The 17962-nt window shown below is 31.8% G+C and overlaps 1 protein-coding gene across 1 annotated transcript; it reads left to right on the top strand.

The window, feature by feature from the left end:
• The first annotated feature begins 2751 nt into the window (after nt 1-2751).
• Nucleotides 2752-16440, top strand: LOC147068538 (mitochondrial 2-oxoglutarate/malate carrier protein). Its single transcript, XM_085952376.1, has 5 exons — nt 2752-2908; nt 5706-5924; nt 12009-12288; nt 12828-12946; nt 14164-16440. Exons 1-5 carry the CDS (start codon nt 2838-2840, stop codon nt 14339-14341), a joined length of 867 nt encoding a protein of 288 aa, XP_085808502.1. The 5' UTR covers nt 2752-2837; the 3' UTR covers nt 14342-16440.
• The last annotated feature ends 1522 nt before the right edge of the window (nt 16441-17962 follow it).

The following is a 17962-nucleotide window of genomic DNA, read 5'->3' as shown; positions in this document are numbered from 1 at the left end:
GATCTTAACAGCCTACCTCCACCCTTCGCTACTGGTGTGCAGAGATTTGTAAAAACGTAGCTAAAAACTCCAAAGAATACAATAGTTTAAGGAATTCATCGATATTTCAGTAACCGGTACATATTTTTTAATTAAATTTTATCACGTATGACCGCTGAAAAAATGCTAAAACTTTTGCTAACCATTTCATGGTTTGACCTTATTCACCTTAAATTTTATTTAAAAAATAAATAGTTCACTTCCATGCCCCATGATCAATAATTATTATATACTTAGGTATTTAATTTTGTAAAATCCGTGTTATGTAGGTATGTTGGAATATTGAGTTATATCTGTTTGAAGTAAATATGCTTAGTAAAATTTATTAATATTGTATTATTATTCAGTTATAAGACAAAACGCTTATTGGTGTTATTTTTATGGAAAGCAGGTCTGTAGTCATGTTATTTAAAAGGACTGTTATAATTAGATGTATATATTTTGTAAATAATTATTAGTAATTAAGCACTCTCGAAATACGTTTTTTTATTAAATAAATGCATAGTCATACAAATATATTTTTGTGTTTTCATTTTTGTTTCTTATTGTTTTTAGTTTCAGATAATAAACACGTGAGAAATACTAGGCTAGGTGGGTACATACTATCACCGTTCAGGCAAAAGTCACCAACCCTCAGAAAGGCAGCATGTCACCCGAAGCGTAAAATAGTTAGTAAATTAAAATCTTAACAAGTTTAAGTCATAGGCGGATAGACATTATTGATTGACACTGTAAAAAAAATCCTTCGTTATTAGCAAAAGCAAAAGTTGCTAAACTATTTACTTACTTTTCCTGATTTGTCATTTGAAAACTTATAAAACTTGTCTGAAACAGGCAACAATAACTAAAGAGGAATAGTTACGTTAGCTTGTCATAATACGATCGCTTCGGTCCAGATTAAACAAGTAAAAGTCACCAAACCACATTTTAGACACCTTGCCTCCTTCAAAACCTTCCGGATGTATTAATTAGCATCAAACAGTAAAAGTAATATAAAGAATTTAAGAGAATAAGAAGACGTGAGAAAATTATGTAATGTAGATAAAACATAAAAATCTGATTTTTCCTTCATCTCCAAACTTTCAAATTGCGATATCTCGAAAATATGATGTTTCTTGGGTTGGTGACTTTTGCTTGAACGATGACGAACCTACCTGAGTATGTATTTATGTATTTTTTATGTAATCAAAATTAATAGATAATCAACCACTATAATAAAATTAGTGTTCTATACTGGCCAATAGTGTCTATACTGGCGTGGGTCCCAGGTTCGAATCCTGGCTCTGGCAAGTAGGTACACATATTGTTTTTCAATTTGTGTGTGAGTCAGGGTATGGACCTAATAGGTTGAGCAAGTGGCTGACATCCAATTCTCGTAAAAAACAAAATCTGTTAATACAAACATCTACTCTGTGGAGGCCCATAATATTATATTATGATCCTATTAGGATTATTACCACACCAGCCCCAATAGTCATCATGAGTCATGGGTTCCTAAGCAAAATTCCACCTTTCTGCTGACTTGGAATACTGTCCCCTTTCATTTTTAATCTCAGTATACCTATGCAAAATTGTTGGAAGCATACATATTATTATCATCTACTGAGGATTAGAGAATTTATACGAAATCTCTCAAACAGCGGTAGTTTTAGGCTCATGGAAGTCTGTAGCGGTGACTAGTTTGGAGGCCTAAATGAACTAAGATTCCGGTACTTTTAATGACCTCATCTCCACATTATAGAAAACAGTCGCTGCTTTGAAAAGTTGTAATGATCGTCATCATTCCTTCGTTTGCCACCCCTAAGTAACGCATGGCCTGCCTACCCCCACGGGACGTCAATGTGTGCAACTGACTGAATTTTTTGTGAAAGCATAATAAGAATCTAGTAAGTATCGAATGGCTGACAATTCCTCATAGACGAAGATTGCTAAAATATTTTTTCAGTACATGGAGGCTCCGGCCCATAATAATTATTATGATTCGCTTTGTATTATCTTATCATCGAGGTTGGTAATTTTACTTTTTATAGATATTGTATTTTTTATACACCATAGATTGGAATTATAACTCGGTTAATTTTTTATTTGAAAAAAAAAGCCATCAACTTTATAAAAAAAAACTGTAGTGTCAACATAATTAATAATATTTATTTATTCATTGAAAGTCTCGAAATAATAAGCTCAAGATGTGTGACTTTCAAATTTAATTTAATAAAATACTAATTTGAATAACCAAATGGCGTCAGTATGCACCTATCGGAATTTTAACAAAGCGGTATATAACATCAATGTTTTGAACCTATTTTTACCAGAAGTGTTTGTTATCGTTGTCGATAGATTCTACTAATTAGATAGGTACTGTCACTCAACCGTATCTAAATAATAATTATTATAATATACAATTACGTGTATTGTTTTATTTAATTTATTTTTCATAAAAATATAATTTTTTTAAACAATATTCAACAAACAATTCAAACAAAAAATATTCATGTAAGTAGGATTCTATAAATTATTATTTTATAACTAACCATATATAGACACAAAACGTAATTTAATATTCATCAATGTTTTCAAAATAAAGTAAGTATTTTTAATTGATAATAGTTACAAGGTTTGCAGTTTTTATGAGTCTTTCTAAAAATATATTATTGCTTTCAAAAACCTTGATCTGGCAATGATGATGACGTCATAGTGCCTTGCTGGGAATTATTTCACTCGCGTATGACAACTTTTCGTTCTGAAAAACGACAGATAAATCCAACTTTACCGCGGCCGGTTGAAATAATAAAATAAAAATGTCTGTGGTAGCTGTTCCCGATAAACCAATTCCAAATGGAGTGAAGTTCTTATTTGGTGGACTAGCTGGGTAATTAATTAAAACATATTTTTTGATCTGTCAGATTCTGCCTAATACTTGGCTAATTAGTTTTTGTGTGAACATTGTGCAATTTTTACTAAAACTAATACCATTTCGTTTGAAATTTTAACATTTTTTATCTTTTATTGAACTCTGGATGTTACTTCTTATTTCAATAATCCAAATATATTAAAATGATCAAAACATCAACCCAATGTGTCAGCAAAGATGAAGGTCATTTGTAGCTGTCAGTTTCGTCTATTTTAGAATTAACATGAAAGTTTGCACCTACCTACCTTGAATTTTTCTAAATTAAGAATAATCACATTTTGAAATAAACAATATCCCAAATCAAATCATTTATTTTTATTTAGGAAATTATAAATTTATGTCATGATTTTTTAAAACATATGACAGAGTCTTTCAATTGAATGTTCCTTATTAATCATTTTTCTTTCCGACCATGTCCGATCCTAATAGGATCATATGGGCCTCCTCAGAGTAGAGGTTTGTATTGACAGATTTTGTTTTTACGAGAAATGGATGTCAATCACTTGGTCAACCTATTAGGTCCATACTGTGACAAATTGAATATATGTGTACAATTTGTCAGACCCAAGATTCGAACCTGGAACCCACGACATTATAGGCTGACGCTTAAGCCGCGCGGCCATCGTATAATCATATTATAGATAAACTATTCTTTCGATAATTATAATATAGAAACTGCATGATAGCAACTAGTTGTGAAATATTAAATATCTTTTGCTGTTTTTTTTTAAATCTAAAATACCTATTCATACATCTCAAACTAGACGATTTTCATTCACCACTATGATGGGCAATCGAAAAACTATATTATACCGACCAGACTTCATATTTTTTCCCACAATTAATCATTTTTTGTATTAGGGATTTTAAAAACTAACACACTATCTGCAATTTGTAGTCTCATTCAATGAAAACAAATATCTACGCTATGACTGACAAAGTTTAGTGTGCACTATTTATATTGGATCTTAAGAACCTACCTTCACCCTTCGCCACTGGTAAAATCTGTGCGAAATTAGTTAAAGGTATATTTTACCTGATTCTGTACCTGTTTATTCCACATTTTTTATATACTTCACATTTCATCGACAGAATTTTATGGCATTTTGGTCAATGCAATCTACCAAAAACCACCAAAATACATTTCATATGGTTTTTGTAAATCTGAAGCAGCGTTTTCCAATTTATTTTAGTGGTGTAGTAGTTTAATAATAACAGTGAAACTATCTCAGACACACCCGGGCTTGACGAACCACAAAGATGTATTGTGACCTAACCCGGACCTTAATCGAACCCGGAACTACCAGTATGAGAAGCCAGTACCTTATGCATTAAGCTACGAGGATTGCACATGTGAAACCTGTACTTAACTGAATTAAATTCGCATCTTGTTTTCCAATAACTGAGTTGGGCTAATGAACAATTCTAATAAAAAAAGTTGAATAAGTTAATGTCTAATCCGTGGAATGCGAATCAGCGAAAATGGTTTATATTGTTTTCCTTGATTTATTGTACAAATAATTTTATTTTAATACCTATGTCCTATGCCATGTTTGACTTGACAAAAACATTAGGTAAAACTGAGACACAAGTATTACATATTATTATGATTTTAACAAATGTCAAAAATTTCTGGCACATTAGCCAAATTCAAAAGTCAGCCTTGTGGATTGCACGCTTTGAGAAAGAATCATTTGAATCCATTTAGTACCATTAAATTTGTGTAACCTTGCCCTCCTAAACTGACAACATGTTTTCTTGATAAATTATCACTTTGAATAAATAGCTGACGTCTCCATCTAACAGTTTCCAAACATGTTGTGAGTGTAATATTTCAAAATCTGTGTACCTTTTGTGTAGTAGTAACCAAGTATTTTATTAACAATGATGGAACATGAGTTATTTTTTTAATACTATTTCCTATATTTTTTTCTTAAAATTTGGAAAATTTTAAATGGATGCTAGTATGCTCGCCCAGTGAGGTGTGTTTCTTCGCTATATCCTATACTTGGTTACTCTAATTCATTTGCTTGTGTACAAAGCAATAAATCTATTCACATAGCTAACATAACTAACAGATAATAGAAATAGTATATTTACTATTTATTGGACATTAGAAACGGGAGCATTCACTATCATAATTATCTATTTTATTTTTATCAGTTCACTGTCCTGAATGATAGCTTGAAAAATATCATAATACATAATACTCAATATATAACATGGGGTTTCCCCTCGTTTTATATCAAATGGTTTCTTTACAAAAATAATTAATAGATACTTGTCAATAATACAAATATAGCCGGAATGAGATTCTTTGGAATTATACAAATGGAGATATCCCAAAAATATTTTTTCTTTTTTAGCTGATGATTTGAAAGACTTCTGAATATGATTGTGTTGTAGAGAGTGTTCATTTGGATGTGGTCTATTTAAACCGTGTCCACATGGTCATGTAGAAAATGGTTTGATTATTCAACATGCCACTGACTTCTTAAGTTGATGATTTATACAACTACTGAATAAGCATTTGATGATTTATGCTTGGAGTTTGTTAAAGAAGGGCATGTACATAACGGCCATTTGGATGGTGTATGTTGACGCTGACCATATGAATGCTTAAAATTTGGTTTGAATACACATGCAATATGAATGATTATAATTGTATTTTGGAATGAGACCTCCACATTTGGACGCAACATAAATGCCCTAATGAAATATATAAAATTGTAAAAAACTTTAAATGGTTTTTCAGTATGGCGGCCACGGTGTTTGTCCAGCCTCTGGATCTGATAAAGACTCGCATGCAGTTGAGCGGCGGAGGACGAAGCAGCTTCTCGGTTGGCGCAGAGATCTTCAGAAAAGAAGGTCTGTCAGGAATTTACACTGGATTGTCAGCCGGACTCCTCAGACAGGCCACTTACACCACCACACGACTTGGTATCTACACATGGCTCTTCGATATGACCAAAAGGTTCATTTTCACAGATTTTATTTAATTTTACAAATATCAGTAGCTTTTTAATGAGTGATGTGCATGGGTTTACTGTTCACAGTAAGAAAATGTATAGGTAAACATGTATTATCCTGCAGTTGGCAAGATTGCGTGCATGAATCAAACAAGTCTGTGTTCAAAAGAAAATCAAAGAAGTTTGTGTCAGATCCAGGGAAATGATCTGACACAAATATTAATAGTTTCAACGACTATATCAAAACCCATTATAAAAAAGTTTGGCAAAACAATCCCTGATCGATGGAGACCCAAGTGCACTTTGCATTATACCGCCTGTACACATACATGGATTTACTGGCAGCAATAGTGCTTATTTTAAACTTATCGGGACAATAACTGTTTACATGTAAAAGTGCTGACTGTCCCTCCAATCTCATTCTTCAAGAGTAAGCGAGACGCGATGTTGTCATTTTATGGTACTATTTGACAGGTAGTGAAAATTGGTTAACCTCAATGTGAGTATAGTTGGTTTTTTTTATTTATGCATGCAAGCTTACAACTGCAGGATAATACATGTTTATCCATACATTTTCTTGTTATGGCCGCGATAATAATAAATTACTGTCAACAGTAAATCCATGCACGTGTAAATGGAGTATTAGAACGAAAATCATAATCTTTCTTATTTTGTAACCCATCAAAGGACAGTCTAAAGGAAAAAAAATGGATCGACAGCCAGATTTTATTTTCTACTAAATTTGACAAGGGCTTACATTTAAGGCCATGCATTAGTTGAGGCACGGTCTAAAAAGATCGTTGCCAGGCGATGCGCGGACTGCGGGTCGCGGGTGCAAATGACACCTGTCAAACGAAATATTGTTTGTCATATAAATCCAACATACGTTCATTTTATGTTCTGTTTATTGTTCTATTAGTAACAATAATAATATATTCATTGACATGTTTTCTTTTTAAAGTAAATGGGTATTGTTTTTAGTCATCTTTACACTATTTTAGAATTAATTGACCCGTCGCCATCACGCAGCAAAGTGACGTGCTTCCGACTCGAGATTCTCTCAGTGAATGGCAGCGAGTCCAAAATTTCGTCGCGCCTACAGTTGGAAATTATTTGGCGTTTCACTGATGCGTCACCTTAAGCGTTTATATTTATTAAAATTGTGTAGCTATTGAACCATTTGATGGATTTTAAGAAATATCTATTAACAATAAAAAATCTTTTTTTATCAAGGGCATAATGGTGCCAAATTGACACCAACTTGGTCAATGGCAGCGTCAAATTGGCACTGATAGTCTTCAATGGTTATCTAAACAAGATAATAAAATTACACTAATTAATAAAACTAATACCTACCTAAATATCGGTATGAGACTGTTCATTTTTTAAGACACAATCAGAGCTGGAAATCGTGCCGGAACTGAGCCTTGGAACCCTGACAATCCCTTAATTTTTTTCCCTTCCCTTTTTTTTATTCTGTACATTGGTGTATTTGAAAATAGCGGCTATAAATGTTTATTTAAGGCCTATTTTGTTGTTTAATTATTATGTATGTAATTTATTGTGATTGTTTATCTAAATATTATAAATAATGATAGCTATTCACAAATGTATCCGTAAATGTAATAATGTATGGATGATTTTATTGATTGTAAATTTGTGTTGAAATGCTTGACTTTGACAGATGCGAGCAATGTGAAAATCACTATAAATGAATCTGCATTGTGAAATTACTTGCAGATAATAACTTTAGTCTCTTTCTGCTTCACTTTCATATGCTATTTAGGCTCTTTTTGTGTATAATATAAGGTTTTCTTCAGTGTCTTTAATTAAAAATACATTTATATAGAATGTTTGCTGTGTGCAAAGAATATCTGTATTTGGTGGTTTCTTAACCTTTCCGGGAGTATGGACGTACATGTACGTCGGCGCGATTTTTGGATGCAGGAGTATGGACGTACATGTACGTTTTCTAGTAGTATGGGTTTATTGGTGTGTCTATGCATTAGTTGAGGCACGGTCTAAAAAGATCGTTGCTAGGCGATGCACGGATTGCGGGTGGCGGGTGAAAATGACGCCTGTCAAACGAAATATTATTTGTCATATAAATCCAACATACGTCCATTTTATGTTCTGTTTCTTATTCTATTAGTAACAATAATAATATATTCATTGACATGTTTTCTTTTTAAAGTAAATGGGTAACGTTTTTAGTCATCTTTAGACGATTTTAGAATTAATTGACCCGTCGCCATCACGCAGCAAAGTGACGTGTTCCTGGGTCAACATTCTCTCACTGAATGGCAGCGAGTCCAAAATTTCGTCGCGCGTACAGTTGAAAATTATTTGGCGTTTCACTGATGCGTCACCTTAAAGATAAGTTGTGTTTTGCGTACTCAACATTAAATTCTCACTTGCATTGTAGTTGGAATTTTTAAATGACACGTTGGCACCTCGCCATGCATTCGACTATCGGTGTAGGTAGATATTGTCTGAAAAATCTTTATTTAACTGCATTTATTTATGTAACACCTTTTTTGCTCGAGTGTTACAGCAATAATCAATTGAAAATTTCAGTGCATTTTGTATTTCAACATTATTGATAAGAAAATACGTCTTTATCTTTGTATGTATTTGACAAAATGATTATATTTTCCCATAAGAAACTCATGTTTTCTTTATCTCTCATGCATTTTTAAAAAATGGGTAAGCGCCACTATCAATTCGATGGTCTATGTCAATTATATTAAAACTTTGGGCTGCGAGCAATTTCCTGGAGCGCTGCAGGCTAATGGAAAAAATAATAATGCCAGACAATCTCAATTAAATGAATACCTGTATATTCGTATGCTTTGGAGATTAGATAACCGGTTAGGATTGTTCAGTAACCGTATGCCATTTGGAATTATTTTAATTTAAAAGAAAAAACCTGCATTGTCCTTTATTTCTAAATCTGTACTTCATTTTCATTGCAATTTTTAAAAAAATAGGTACACAGATAATACAATGTGTAGATTGAAACGGAGAGAAATATCATTTTATGTCAGAAAAGCTAAAAATGGTCTTAAATCCGATGCTGGAGGAAAAATTTACAATAATTGATATCTTGGAAGTCTAAAAAAAGGACATACATTTTTACGGTGCCGTGAAATAATTTTTGTACCTACACTAAGGGCGCCGCAAAATGAAAAATTTTGGAAACCACTGACTAGGGAAATAATTTTTTTCCATCCTTATTCAGAAAATGACTGTTCCTATGGCAATATCAGCTGCATTATACACTGTTACTCTCTCATTGATTTGATTCATGCTATCAGAATGATTTGTACGATAACAGCCATAATGACATCATAATATGTGTGTATTTATTGTTACAACCACAGAGAACATAATACCTATATATAAGTAGAGTGGGCATATTGTGTTAAGAATATAAAATAAATAATTGAATAATGCGGATTCTTGAAAATACTTTTGTTGGAAACATTTTTTCACCGTAATATTAATATGTCAAATAATAATATTTCATCAAAAAAATTAATACTATCGACCAAGGGTACTCTATGGAATTTGAATTTAAATTTGAATTGATTTAAGTTTTGTACTATTCCATTTTTTGCGACCCGGGTTTCGCCTTTCATGATCTTTAGGCACTATACGCACTGACCAATAATAAATACACACTGACAACAAATACAGTTAATTCATTCATTCATCATCGGCACTACAACCCAATGTGGGTCTAGGAAACGTCTCCAATCTCCTCTATCTGCCGCAAGCTCCCTCCACCGCCTTAGTCTCAGGGATGCTGTGTTTCCTTCTATACAGTCCAGCAACCGCAGTCTAGGTCTTCCGACCCTCCTTTTCTCTTCTGGTCTGTTGAAGAGAAGCCTCTTTGGTGGTTGGGTGTCGTACAGTTAATTCTTGTTTATATAATAATTTAATACAGTAAAAGAAGGTAAAACGCTTATTACTACTCTATGTAAAGATAAAGTATAAAAACAAATTTTGAATATTTGAAGTGTTTGTAAAACCCTGTAGTGCAATACCTTAGTTAGATACTATTAATACAATCAGTTGGTAAGCGCATTAAAATGTCATTACTCGTAAACAATGGAACTAAATAACATGTTGGAAATTTAATGAGATATATAAATAAACATTTTTAAGGGTTAATCCATAATCAGCATTCCGCTTATTTAAAAATAAATTTACTTCCTGAATTGTGGTTCATATTACGAAATAAATAATCGTGTAGTTAATTCATGGGTACTTCAAAATTGACTGCAACTGTGAAATCACAGTGCGCACTGTTATTGTTTTTATCTAAATGAAAACCAAGTTGTTGAAATAAATAGGTAGATCGTGGACAGTTGATATCATAGATAAAACTGTATCAATAAAATTGCGATAAATAATTGTTGTGATATCATAAATCAAATTGTAAAACTTTTAACAGCAGAGGACATAACATGCTGACGGTTTGTTTGCTAATATACTTATGGAGACTGCAAAGATTTTCAATGTTTTTTTTATATTCGCGATAGTTCAAATATGTACATGTTTAAAGTACTTGGCATTATCTAAATGTAACTCGGAGTTGCGATGCACAGAAGTATACTTCTGTATGGTTAGTCATCCCAGTTGTATGAATGTTTAGAAAATTAATACTTTCGACTAAAGGTACTAAATTCTATTCAGTTTTAGTGACCCGGGTTTCACATGACGTTGCTGTCTTCAGGTTGTATGAATAGAGCTGACGAAGTATTATATTATCTTTTAATTCAATACTGAATAGACACAAGATTTAGGAATGTTAAATTCTTATTATTGAAAATATAATATATTATTTAAATGTCTCAGAAAACATACATATTAGAAAAAACTTGGGTCAGGTGGAACTCAAACCTCACATCTTTTCACTGTCCGGGTGATTGCTCTAGGCCCTGAGTTATTAGCCTGCCTATGATTATTGTGAATTAAATCTAATATATCGTCACTGTTCTGGCAGAAGACACTAATTCGAAAAAATGACATATTGAGTTAGTTATACCAAAATGTTCCTTATTTCAAACTTTAACTTTAACTAAAACTCAAACAGTCTTTATTTTAAAGTCATCCTTTTTACGATTACTTAATAAACTCACATGATAGACCATTTTAAACATTTTAACAACTTCAAAGTCAAATTACTCAAAACTAGTATTCTCCAGTTAGTGTGTTCTGCCAGAACAGAGACGATATATTATGCGGTTTAAATACTCCCACGATGGCCGAGCTGTTACGCGTCAGGCAGTGGGTCCCAGGTTCGAATCCTGCCCTGACAAAAATTCTCATGTTGTTTTTCAATGTGTGTTTGGACCTAATAGATTGAGCAAGTGACTAATACCCATTTCTCGTAAAACAAAAATCTGTTAAGAAACCTCTTCGTCAGCCGGCCCAGATCCACATTGGATTGCAGAGCCAATAAAAAAAAATATATATACTTCTATATTATTATATATGCGATCTGAGGTTTACAATCTTCGCCAAGGTGGAGTGGGGTCGGCTTAATAATTAAATCGAGTTAATTAATTTATTTAATAACACGATTTATATACTGTCCTAGACAGTTGTCCAAATTTATTTTTGACACCTGGGCAGAAATCGTATATGTCATACATACGAAACGTCACACATATTATATAATATACATACGTCAAAATAGCTGCTAAAGATGGCTAAATGTTTCAATGCGCCAACATACAACATAATACTATTTTACTATGGCTACCAATTCAGTCACATTGCAGAATCGCCTCCAATCTGTATGCTTTAATCATAATGTTAAACACAGAGATATAAGATTGTAGTGTTGTGGTTTGATTTATTAACCATTTATATATTTATTCGAACATTAAAAATATGTACAGTAACAGGAAAAAGTTCTGGAAATAGTTTTCTCCCATATTGACTTCAGATACAAAATAATATGGACTCTGCAATGTAGAGAAATCATAACAGATTTTAGATTTGTAGATGTTTACCATTCGGTGAACTCTGCCACAGATCAATTGACTAGATAATGAAAACTTTGTTTTATTTTGCAGCGCTGATGGTACTCCGCCCGGTTTTGCGGCCAAGATGGGTCTGGGAGTGTGCGCAGGGGCTATCGGAGCGTTTGTTGGAACGCCCGCTGAAGTTTCACTCATCCGAATGACGGCCGACGGAAGATTACCGCTCGACCAAAGAAGAAATTACAAGAATGTTGCCGATGCACTCATGAGGATTATCAAAGAGGAAGGAGTATTATCTCTCTGGAGAGGAACCACGCCCACTATTGGCAGAGCAATGGTTGTCAATGCCGCTCAACTTGCTTCATATTCACAGGTAACATCAATTGCTTTTTTTTCTTATTTTAGACTGACAGGTCTTTTTTATTCAGATTTTTGTGGCCAGTTATTTTTCCATCTTTCAGGAGGATGTCTGCTAGTGGATCTTTTCTGTGTCATGATGTGTGTAATTCTAGTTTCACCCATCCTTATGTATGCATTCCACAATTTTCTTAATCGTCTTCCCTATCTGACCACATCGTCAACATCGTAAACTTAAAAATTTCTTTGTTTTGTTTATCTTTTACACAATCTCCGAGAGTATTGCCTGTGATGCATCTGAGTGTCCTTATTCCTTAGCTTTGCCACATACATTTGGCTTTGACTGTATCTGATCTCGAATCAATTGTATATGTAATAATCGGTCTTCGGCAGATCTTTAAATTCGTGTTTTGCCTTTGCCATCTATTCTCATGTATTTATTTAATTGCAATTCAATTAATAGTCAGTTGAAAGTCGAAAGAAATCGTACAATATCATTCATTGTTCTACTATGAAGTAATATTATTTACATCATATCCTATATTTCTCTTCCAGGCTCGCGAGATGTTGAATGTATACATCCCCGATGGTATAGGTCTGCATTTCACCGCTTCAATGGTTTCCGGATTGATCACGACAATCGCATCCATGCCAGTGGATATAATAAAAACAAAGTAAGTTATTTAATTTTTTTGTCACTCTAACCGTGTGCACCTGTGTTCCATATTATGATATTTGAAATAGATTAACGAATTTATAATTAAACAATTGGCACTGAATGTACCTCTATGATTAAAAAAGAAACATTCTTTTTATTTGTAATTCCACGATTTGTATGACTAAAGAGACTGACAACTATAACTTGAAGATTCAGTGGTTTTGAGAATAGCTCGCAATACACTGGCAATACCTAAACTGTGACACCAGTGCCACGGTCACATAGAAGTCCCTCTATAATCTTATATTCCTGTTTCTTGTTTTTGCGTAAAACTTACGATTACAAAAATATTCTTGTTTAAAAATTTGTAACATTTAAATCTTATCTGAATCTATTCATTTGATAAAATGGCGATATATATCTTCTTAATCAAATGTCAAATCGATGTGTGATTAACGCAAAAAGTCGATTTTTCAGGAGAGGCAAAACAAACTTTTTTCTTGTTTCAAGAGATTTTTTTAACAAAACTAAGAATGATAGAAAGATGAAATTTTCAACATCTTAAAGTGTAACCATTTTTCTTCTAAATCAATTGAAAAAGAAACGTTATTTTGACGATCTGTATTAAAAAAAAAGTCGACCCGCATACATTTTTGTGTTACCAATAAATTTTCAAATAATCTTTGCAGTTTGTTATTTACCTAATACAAAAACGTATCTACAAATTGGCAAGTTTTAATGAGTGGAAAAAATAAGTTTTTTTCATGATTAGACTTTTTAGCAAAACTAGTATGGATAATAAAGTTTTTTTTATGCATCGGAATGATTTTTTTCCCTTTCAATGCAGTGAAAGGTTTATAGAGTTTGAACTGATACATTTTTGTGGTAATTTTTTTCAATTAAATTATGAGATACGTTTTAGATTATTTCCTTACTCATAGGATATACGGAAATACGCCTTTGTGTTACAGATAGAACCGATTATATTGAACAATTCTGCATACTCAACTAAAAAACACAATTTTTGTAGATAGGTTTTTGTGTTAATCACCCATCGAAATATAACTTATTATCAACACAAGCTTAAATTTGTTGGTATTCATAAATATACATAGGTAGATAACATTTTGGTAATAAATTTTATTTTTATTGGAACGATGACATTCTATTTTTTAGGGTTTAGCCAATAAAAATTGCCTATTTATTTATTAATTTTTACATAATATTTTTCAGAATCCAAAACTCCGCAGGAAACATGGGCATGAAAGAAGTTGTAGTGGATATTCTAAGGAAGGAAGGCTTCTTCTCGTTGTGGAAAGGTTTCCTTCCGTACTACGCTCGGCTGGGACCTCACACCACCCTCACCTTCATTTTCCTCGAGCAGATGAACGCCTGGTACAAGCGGTCTTAATCTTCAACATTTTCAAGCGCATACGGAAGACGCTATATTTTCATATTATTTTATTTAGTTACAAAGTTAAATAAAGCCGTGATGTATATTTTAGTGATTGATATTGATGTTTAGAGCATAGGTATAAGATAATATTAATTGACTGACGTCGATATCAACCTGAAACTTATCGTTACCTAAAAAAAATAAGCTGGAAATGTGAACATTTATGAAAGAATCATTTCACATACAGTATTTTAAAAACGAGATTAATGGAAGGTTTTTTGACAAATTTACAAGATATTTTTGAGATTTATTTTATTGTAAATAAATAAGTAAATACATACATAATTATATCAAATTGTTATTAGAACATAATCAGATTGTGCCTATGTCTTTATAAATTAAGATGATGCGTGTTTGGTTATGATTATTAGAAACTGCCGAGTCATACTACAAAATTATTGTGAATATTGATCATTCATTCATCTTTCGAGATAATAAAATGGAGCCTATGGTTTTTGTAGCTATTGCAGATTTCTCGTAGTTTTTATATTGTTGAACTCGGTTATTACGATCACGGAAATAGCGAGATCTCGGATGTAATGAGGAAACATTCGTTGACATTTTAGTTTATGATTTTCTCCATACATTTATTCACTTTTATAACGAGATACTTATCGGGTATACCGAGCAAAAATATCGTCAAAAATTTTCTTAAAACTGTTAATGTTATGTAAATCTAAGCAAGAAAATCCGACCGGGCAGGATGCCGCCGGTATCGTATTACGTTTATGACACCAGTTAAGTGTCAAATTACCTAATTGGTGTTTTCGCCGACAACATTGAAAAGTATCCAGGCATATGGTTGAAATTGCATTTAAAAAATCCAAGCTTTGTCAAGTCAGTAGTTACCTACCAGCGTTCATTACAATAAACAATTTCTTTTATAGTGTATGAATGCCATGCTTGTTTAGGGGATTTTTACGATGGTTTTCAGATTTTTTATGTTCTATGCTTAAATGGAACGTGGCGCGAAAACTGTTATATAACGAGCAAATTCAGTCGGTCCCATCTTCCTCGTAATATCCAAGTTCGACTGTATTTGATATAAATACAAATCTTTTTTTAAATAGAAACACGAATTATGTACATAATGTACCTACTGCACACATTCATTACGTCTACTTCATAGTTATAAATAAATATATTTTTCTAGAACGAATATCTAATATTACGCATTTAAAATATTTATTTTTTGTTTTAAACTAGACTGTACTATGTTCGGTTACCCTGTTATTTATTTAGAACTAAATGAGTTGTAAACACTTAAAAATAATTCAATATTTATTTTATTACTTATTTTGCCTTACATTTCTTTTGCCTGTTAATTTAACTATTTTTCTTTGAAATATGAGTTTTTCAAAAGCCGTCTCTGATATCTCAGAATATACCAATAATATAAAATCACTTCCATAAAATTTAAAATGTAATATGATTATTCGATGAATAATGTATATTCATATATGGTGATGTGAAAACTGCTCCTAACTCATTTTTTACGTATAATTTATGTCACTTCTACTCTTTTATCCTCAGACCGTCAATTATTCTCGACTACTTATTTGCACAATATTTAAAGATTATTAATCTGATGTAATTTTTATTTTGTTGATGTCACGTTTCTGCATGAATCCAAAAATACATCTGGAAATATTTACTTTAGTAATAAGCTACATTGTGATGTATGTCTTGACACCTCGTTAATTTGTGATATTCTAATTAGAAGGAATGATGTTTATTTCTTTTTGCCATTAAAAAAATACTTAAAAAATGTAATTAATTATTATTCTGGATAATATTATTGGAAATTACTAAATGTGAAAATAAAGATTTAGAATATGTTGTAGGATAAAGAAAATAATAATATTATGTTATATGCACCTACCATACCTAACATATTGTTTGTTTTGAAATATTCAATATGTGGTAACTGTACATAACATCACGCAAAATTCACCAATATGTCATAATATTATTATGTTGATATTTTACAAATAAGTCACATGAAATGTTGTCTCTCGTTTGCGCACCATTCAATTCTTCTTTTCTTTCTACCTAAAAACAAAAACTACAGAATTTTATTATCATTCATAAAAAAAGCACCTCAAAAATATTATCATTTCACAAACACATTTAAAAATCGGATAGATTAATTTATTATTCAATACTTAATTTAGAAATAACAGTACAACACATTATTTATTTTCTTATTTATTCGTTGATCGCTGCGTACCTTTTAATGATTTGAATGTTTTCCTGTATTTATAGTATTATGAATGAGAATTTATTTTATTTTTTCTTTATTTCACGAGTATTGAATAGCACATTCCTCTTGTGGATTATAATTTCACTAAAATCCATTATATCGTATCGTAAAGAACATTGATAACTGTGTACTCATCCTCATATCGTCGGTGTTTTGTAAAAAGGGCAAATTAACCAAAATGCTATTTTACAGGAGGAGGATTTTCAACTTTTGACATTTATTTGTTTATTACCTATGGATGATTATAAATATCTAACAAGTTTATAATAAAGCTTAGAAAGAATATTGTCATTATAATTTTTTTTTTTTTTTTTTGACCATGTCCGATCCTGATAGGATCATATGGGCCTCCACAGAGTGGAGGTTTGTATTGACAGATTTTGTTTTTTACGAGAAATGGATGTCAGCCACTTGCTCAACCTATTAGGTCCATACCCTGACACACACAAATTGAAAAACAATATGTGTACTTGCCAGACCCAGGATTCGAACCTGGGACCTACGGCTTTATAGTCCAACGCTTATGCCGCGCGGCCATAATAATTATATAATAGGCATTATTATATAATATTTTAAAAGGCCTAATATGTCACATTCGCTTTTTATTCGTAATTTTAATTAATTTAATTTTAGTCGATTATCGTTTTTTAAGTACTTTCCTGTGGAGATACAAATTCGCCGTTTTTACACAACAAAGCTAGTGGGGTAGATATAATAGTTTCATTAAAATCTCGATTTCGCTAAAATGGTTGATTCTCCCTTTTTACAAAACACCGACGATATGTTGTGTAATAATTGTCTACTGCACAATACGAATAGATTGTTAATTAATAATTGTCTATTAATTTTATTTTCCGTCTATTTCGCATATTTTGTGAAGTCAAAAATAATAAATTTTGAATGTTAAGACTTCATAATGTAAATAAAATATAACGCATGTGAGTTATTTACACGTTTATTTTTATTATTAAATCGAAGGTATGTATGATCTGACAAGGTTTTAATAAAAATTATTATGTATGCAATAAATTTGGTGCTGTTTTTTTTTATAATAATAAATCTTGTCAAGTAAAAACATAATTTTTTATTCATTATATTTTATCATAAGCATAACAGGGATATCTTTATAAATTCATTATAATTTCTTAACATAGGTATGAAATAAAAAAAAAACATTAAAAATTTGATGATTTGTATGCCATATTATTAAATTTAGATTACAGAAAAGAGTGTAGAATAGTATTGTATTATTCTCGCAAACTTTTGAATACATATCCACTCTTCATGTTTATGAGTACCAGCATGCTTCAAAA

This window comes from Rhyacophila brunnea, unplaced genomic scaffold (assembly GCF_057557595.1).
Source record: "Rhyacophila brunnea isolate RB1 unplaced genomic scaffold, BYU_Rbru_1.0 scaffold_3, whole genome shotgun sequence".
In the NCBI taxonomy this organism is placed as follows: Eukaryota; Metazoa; Arthropoda; class Insecta; order Trichoptera; family Rhyacophilidae; genus Rhyacophila; species Rhyacophila brunnea.
The sequence above is the reverse complement of the archived record's forward strand: the minus strand, read 5'-3'. Positions and strand labels throughout refer to the sequence as shown.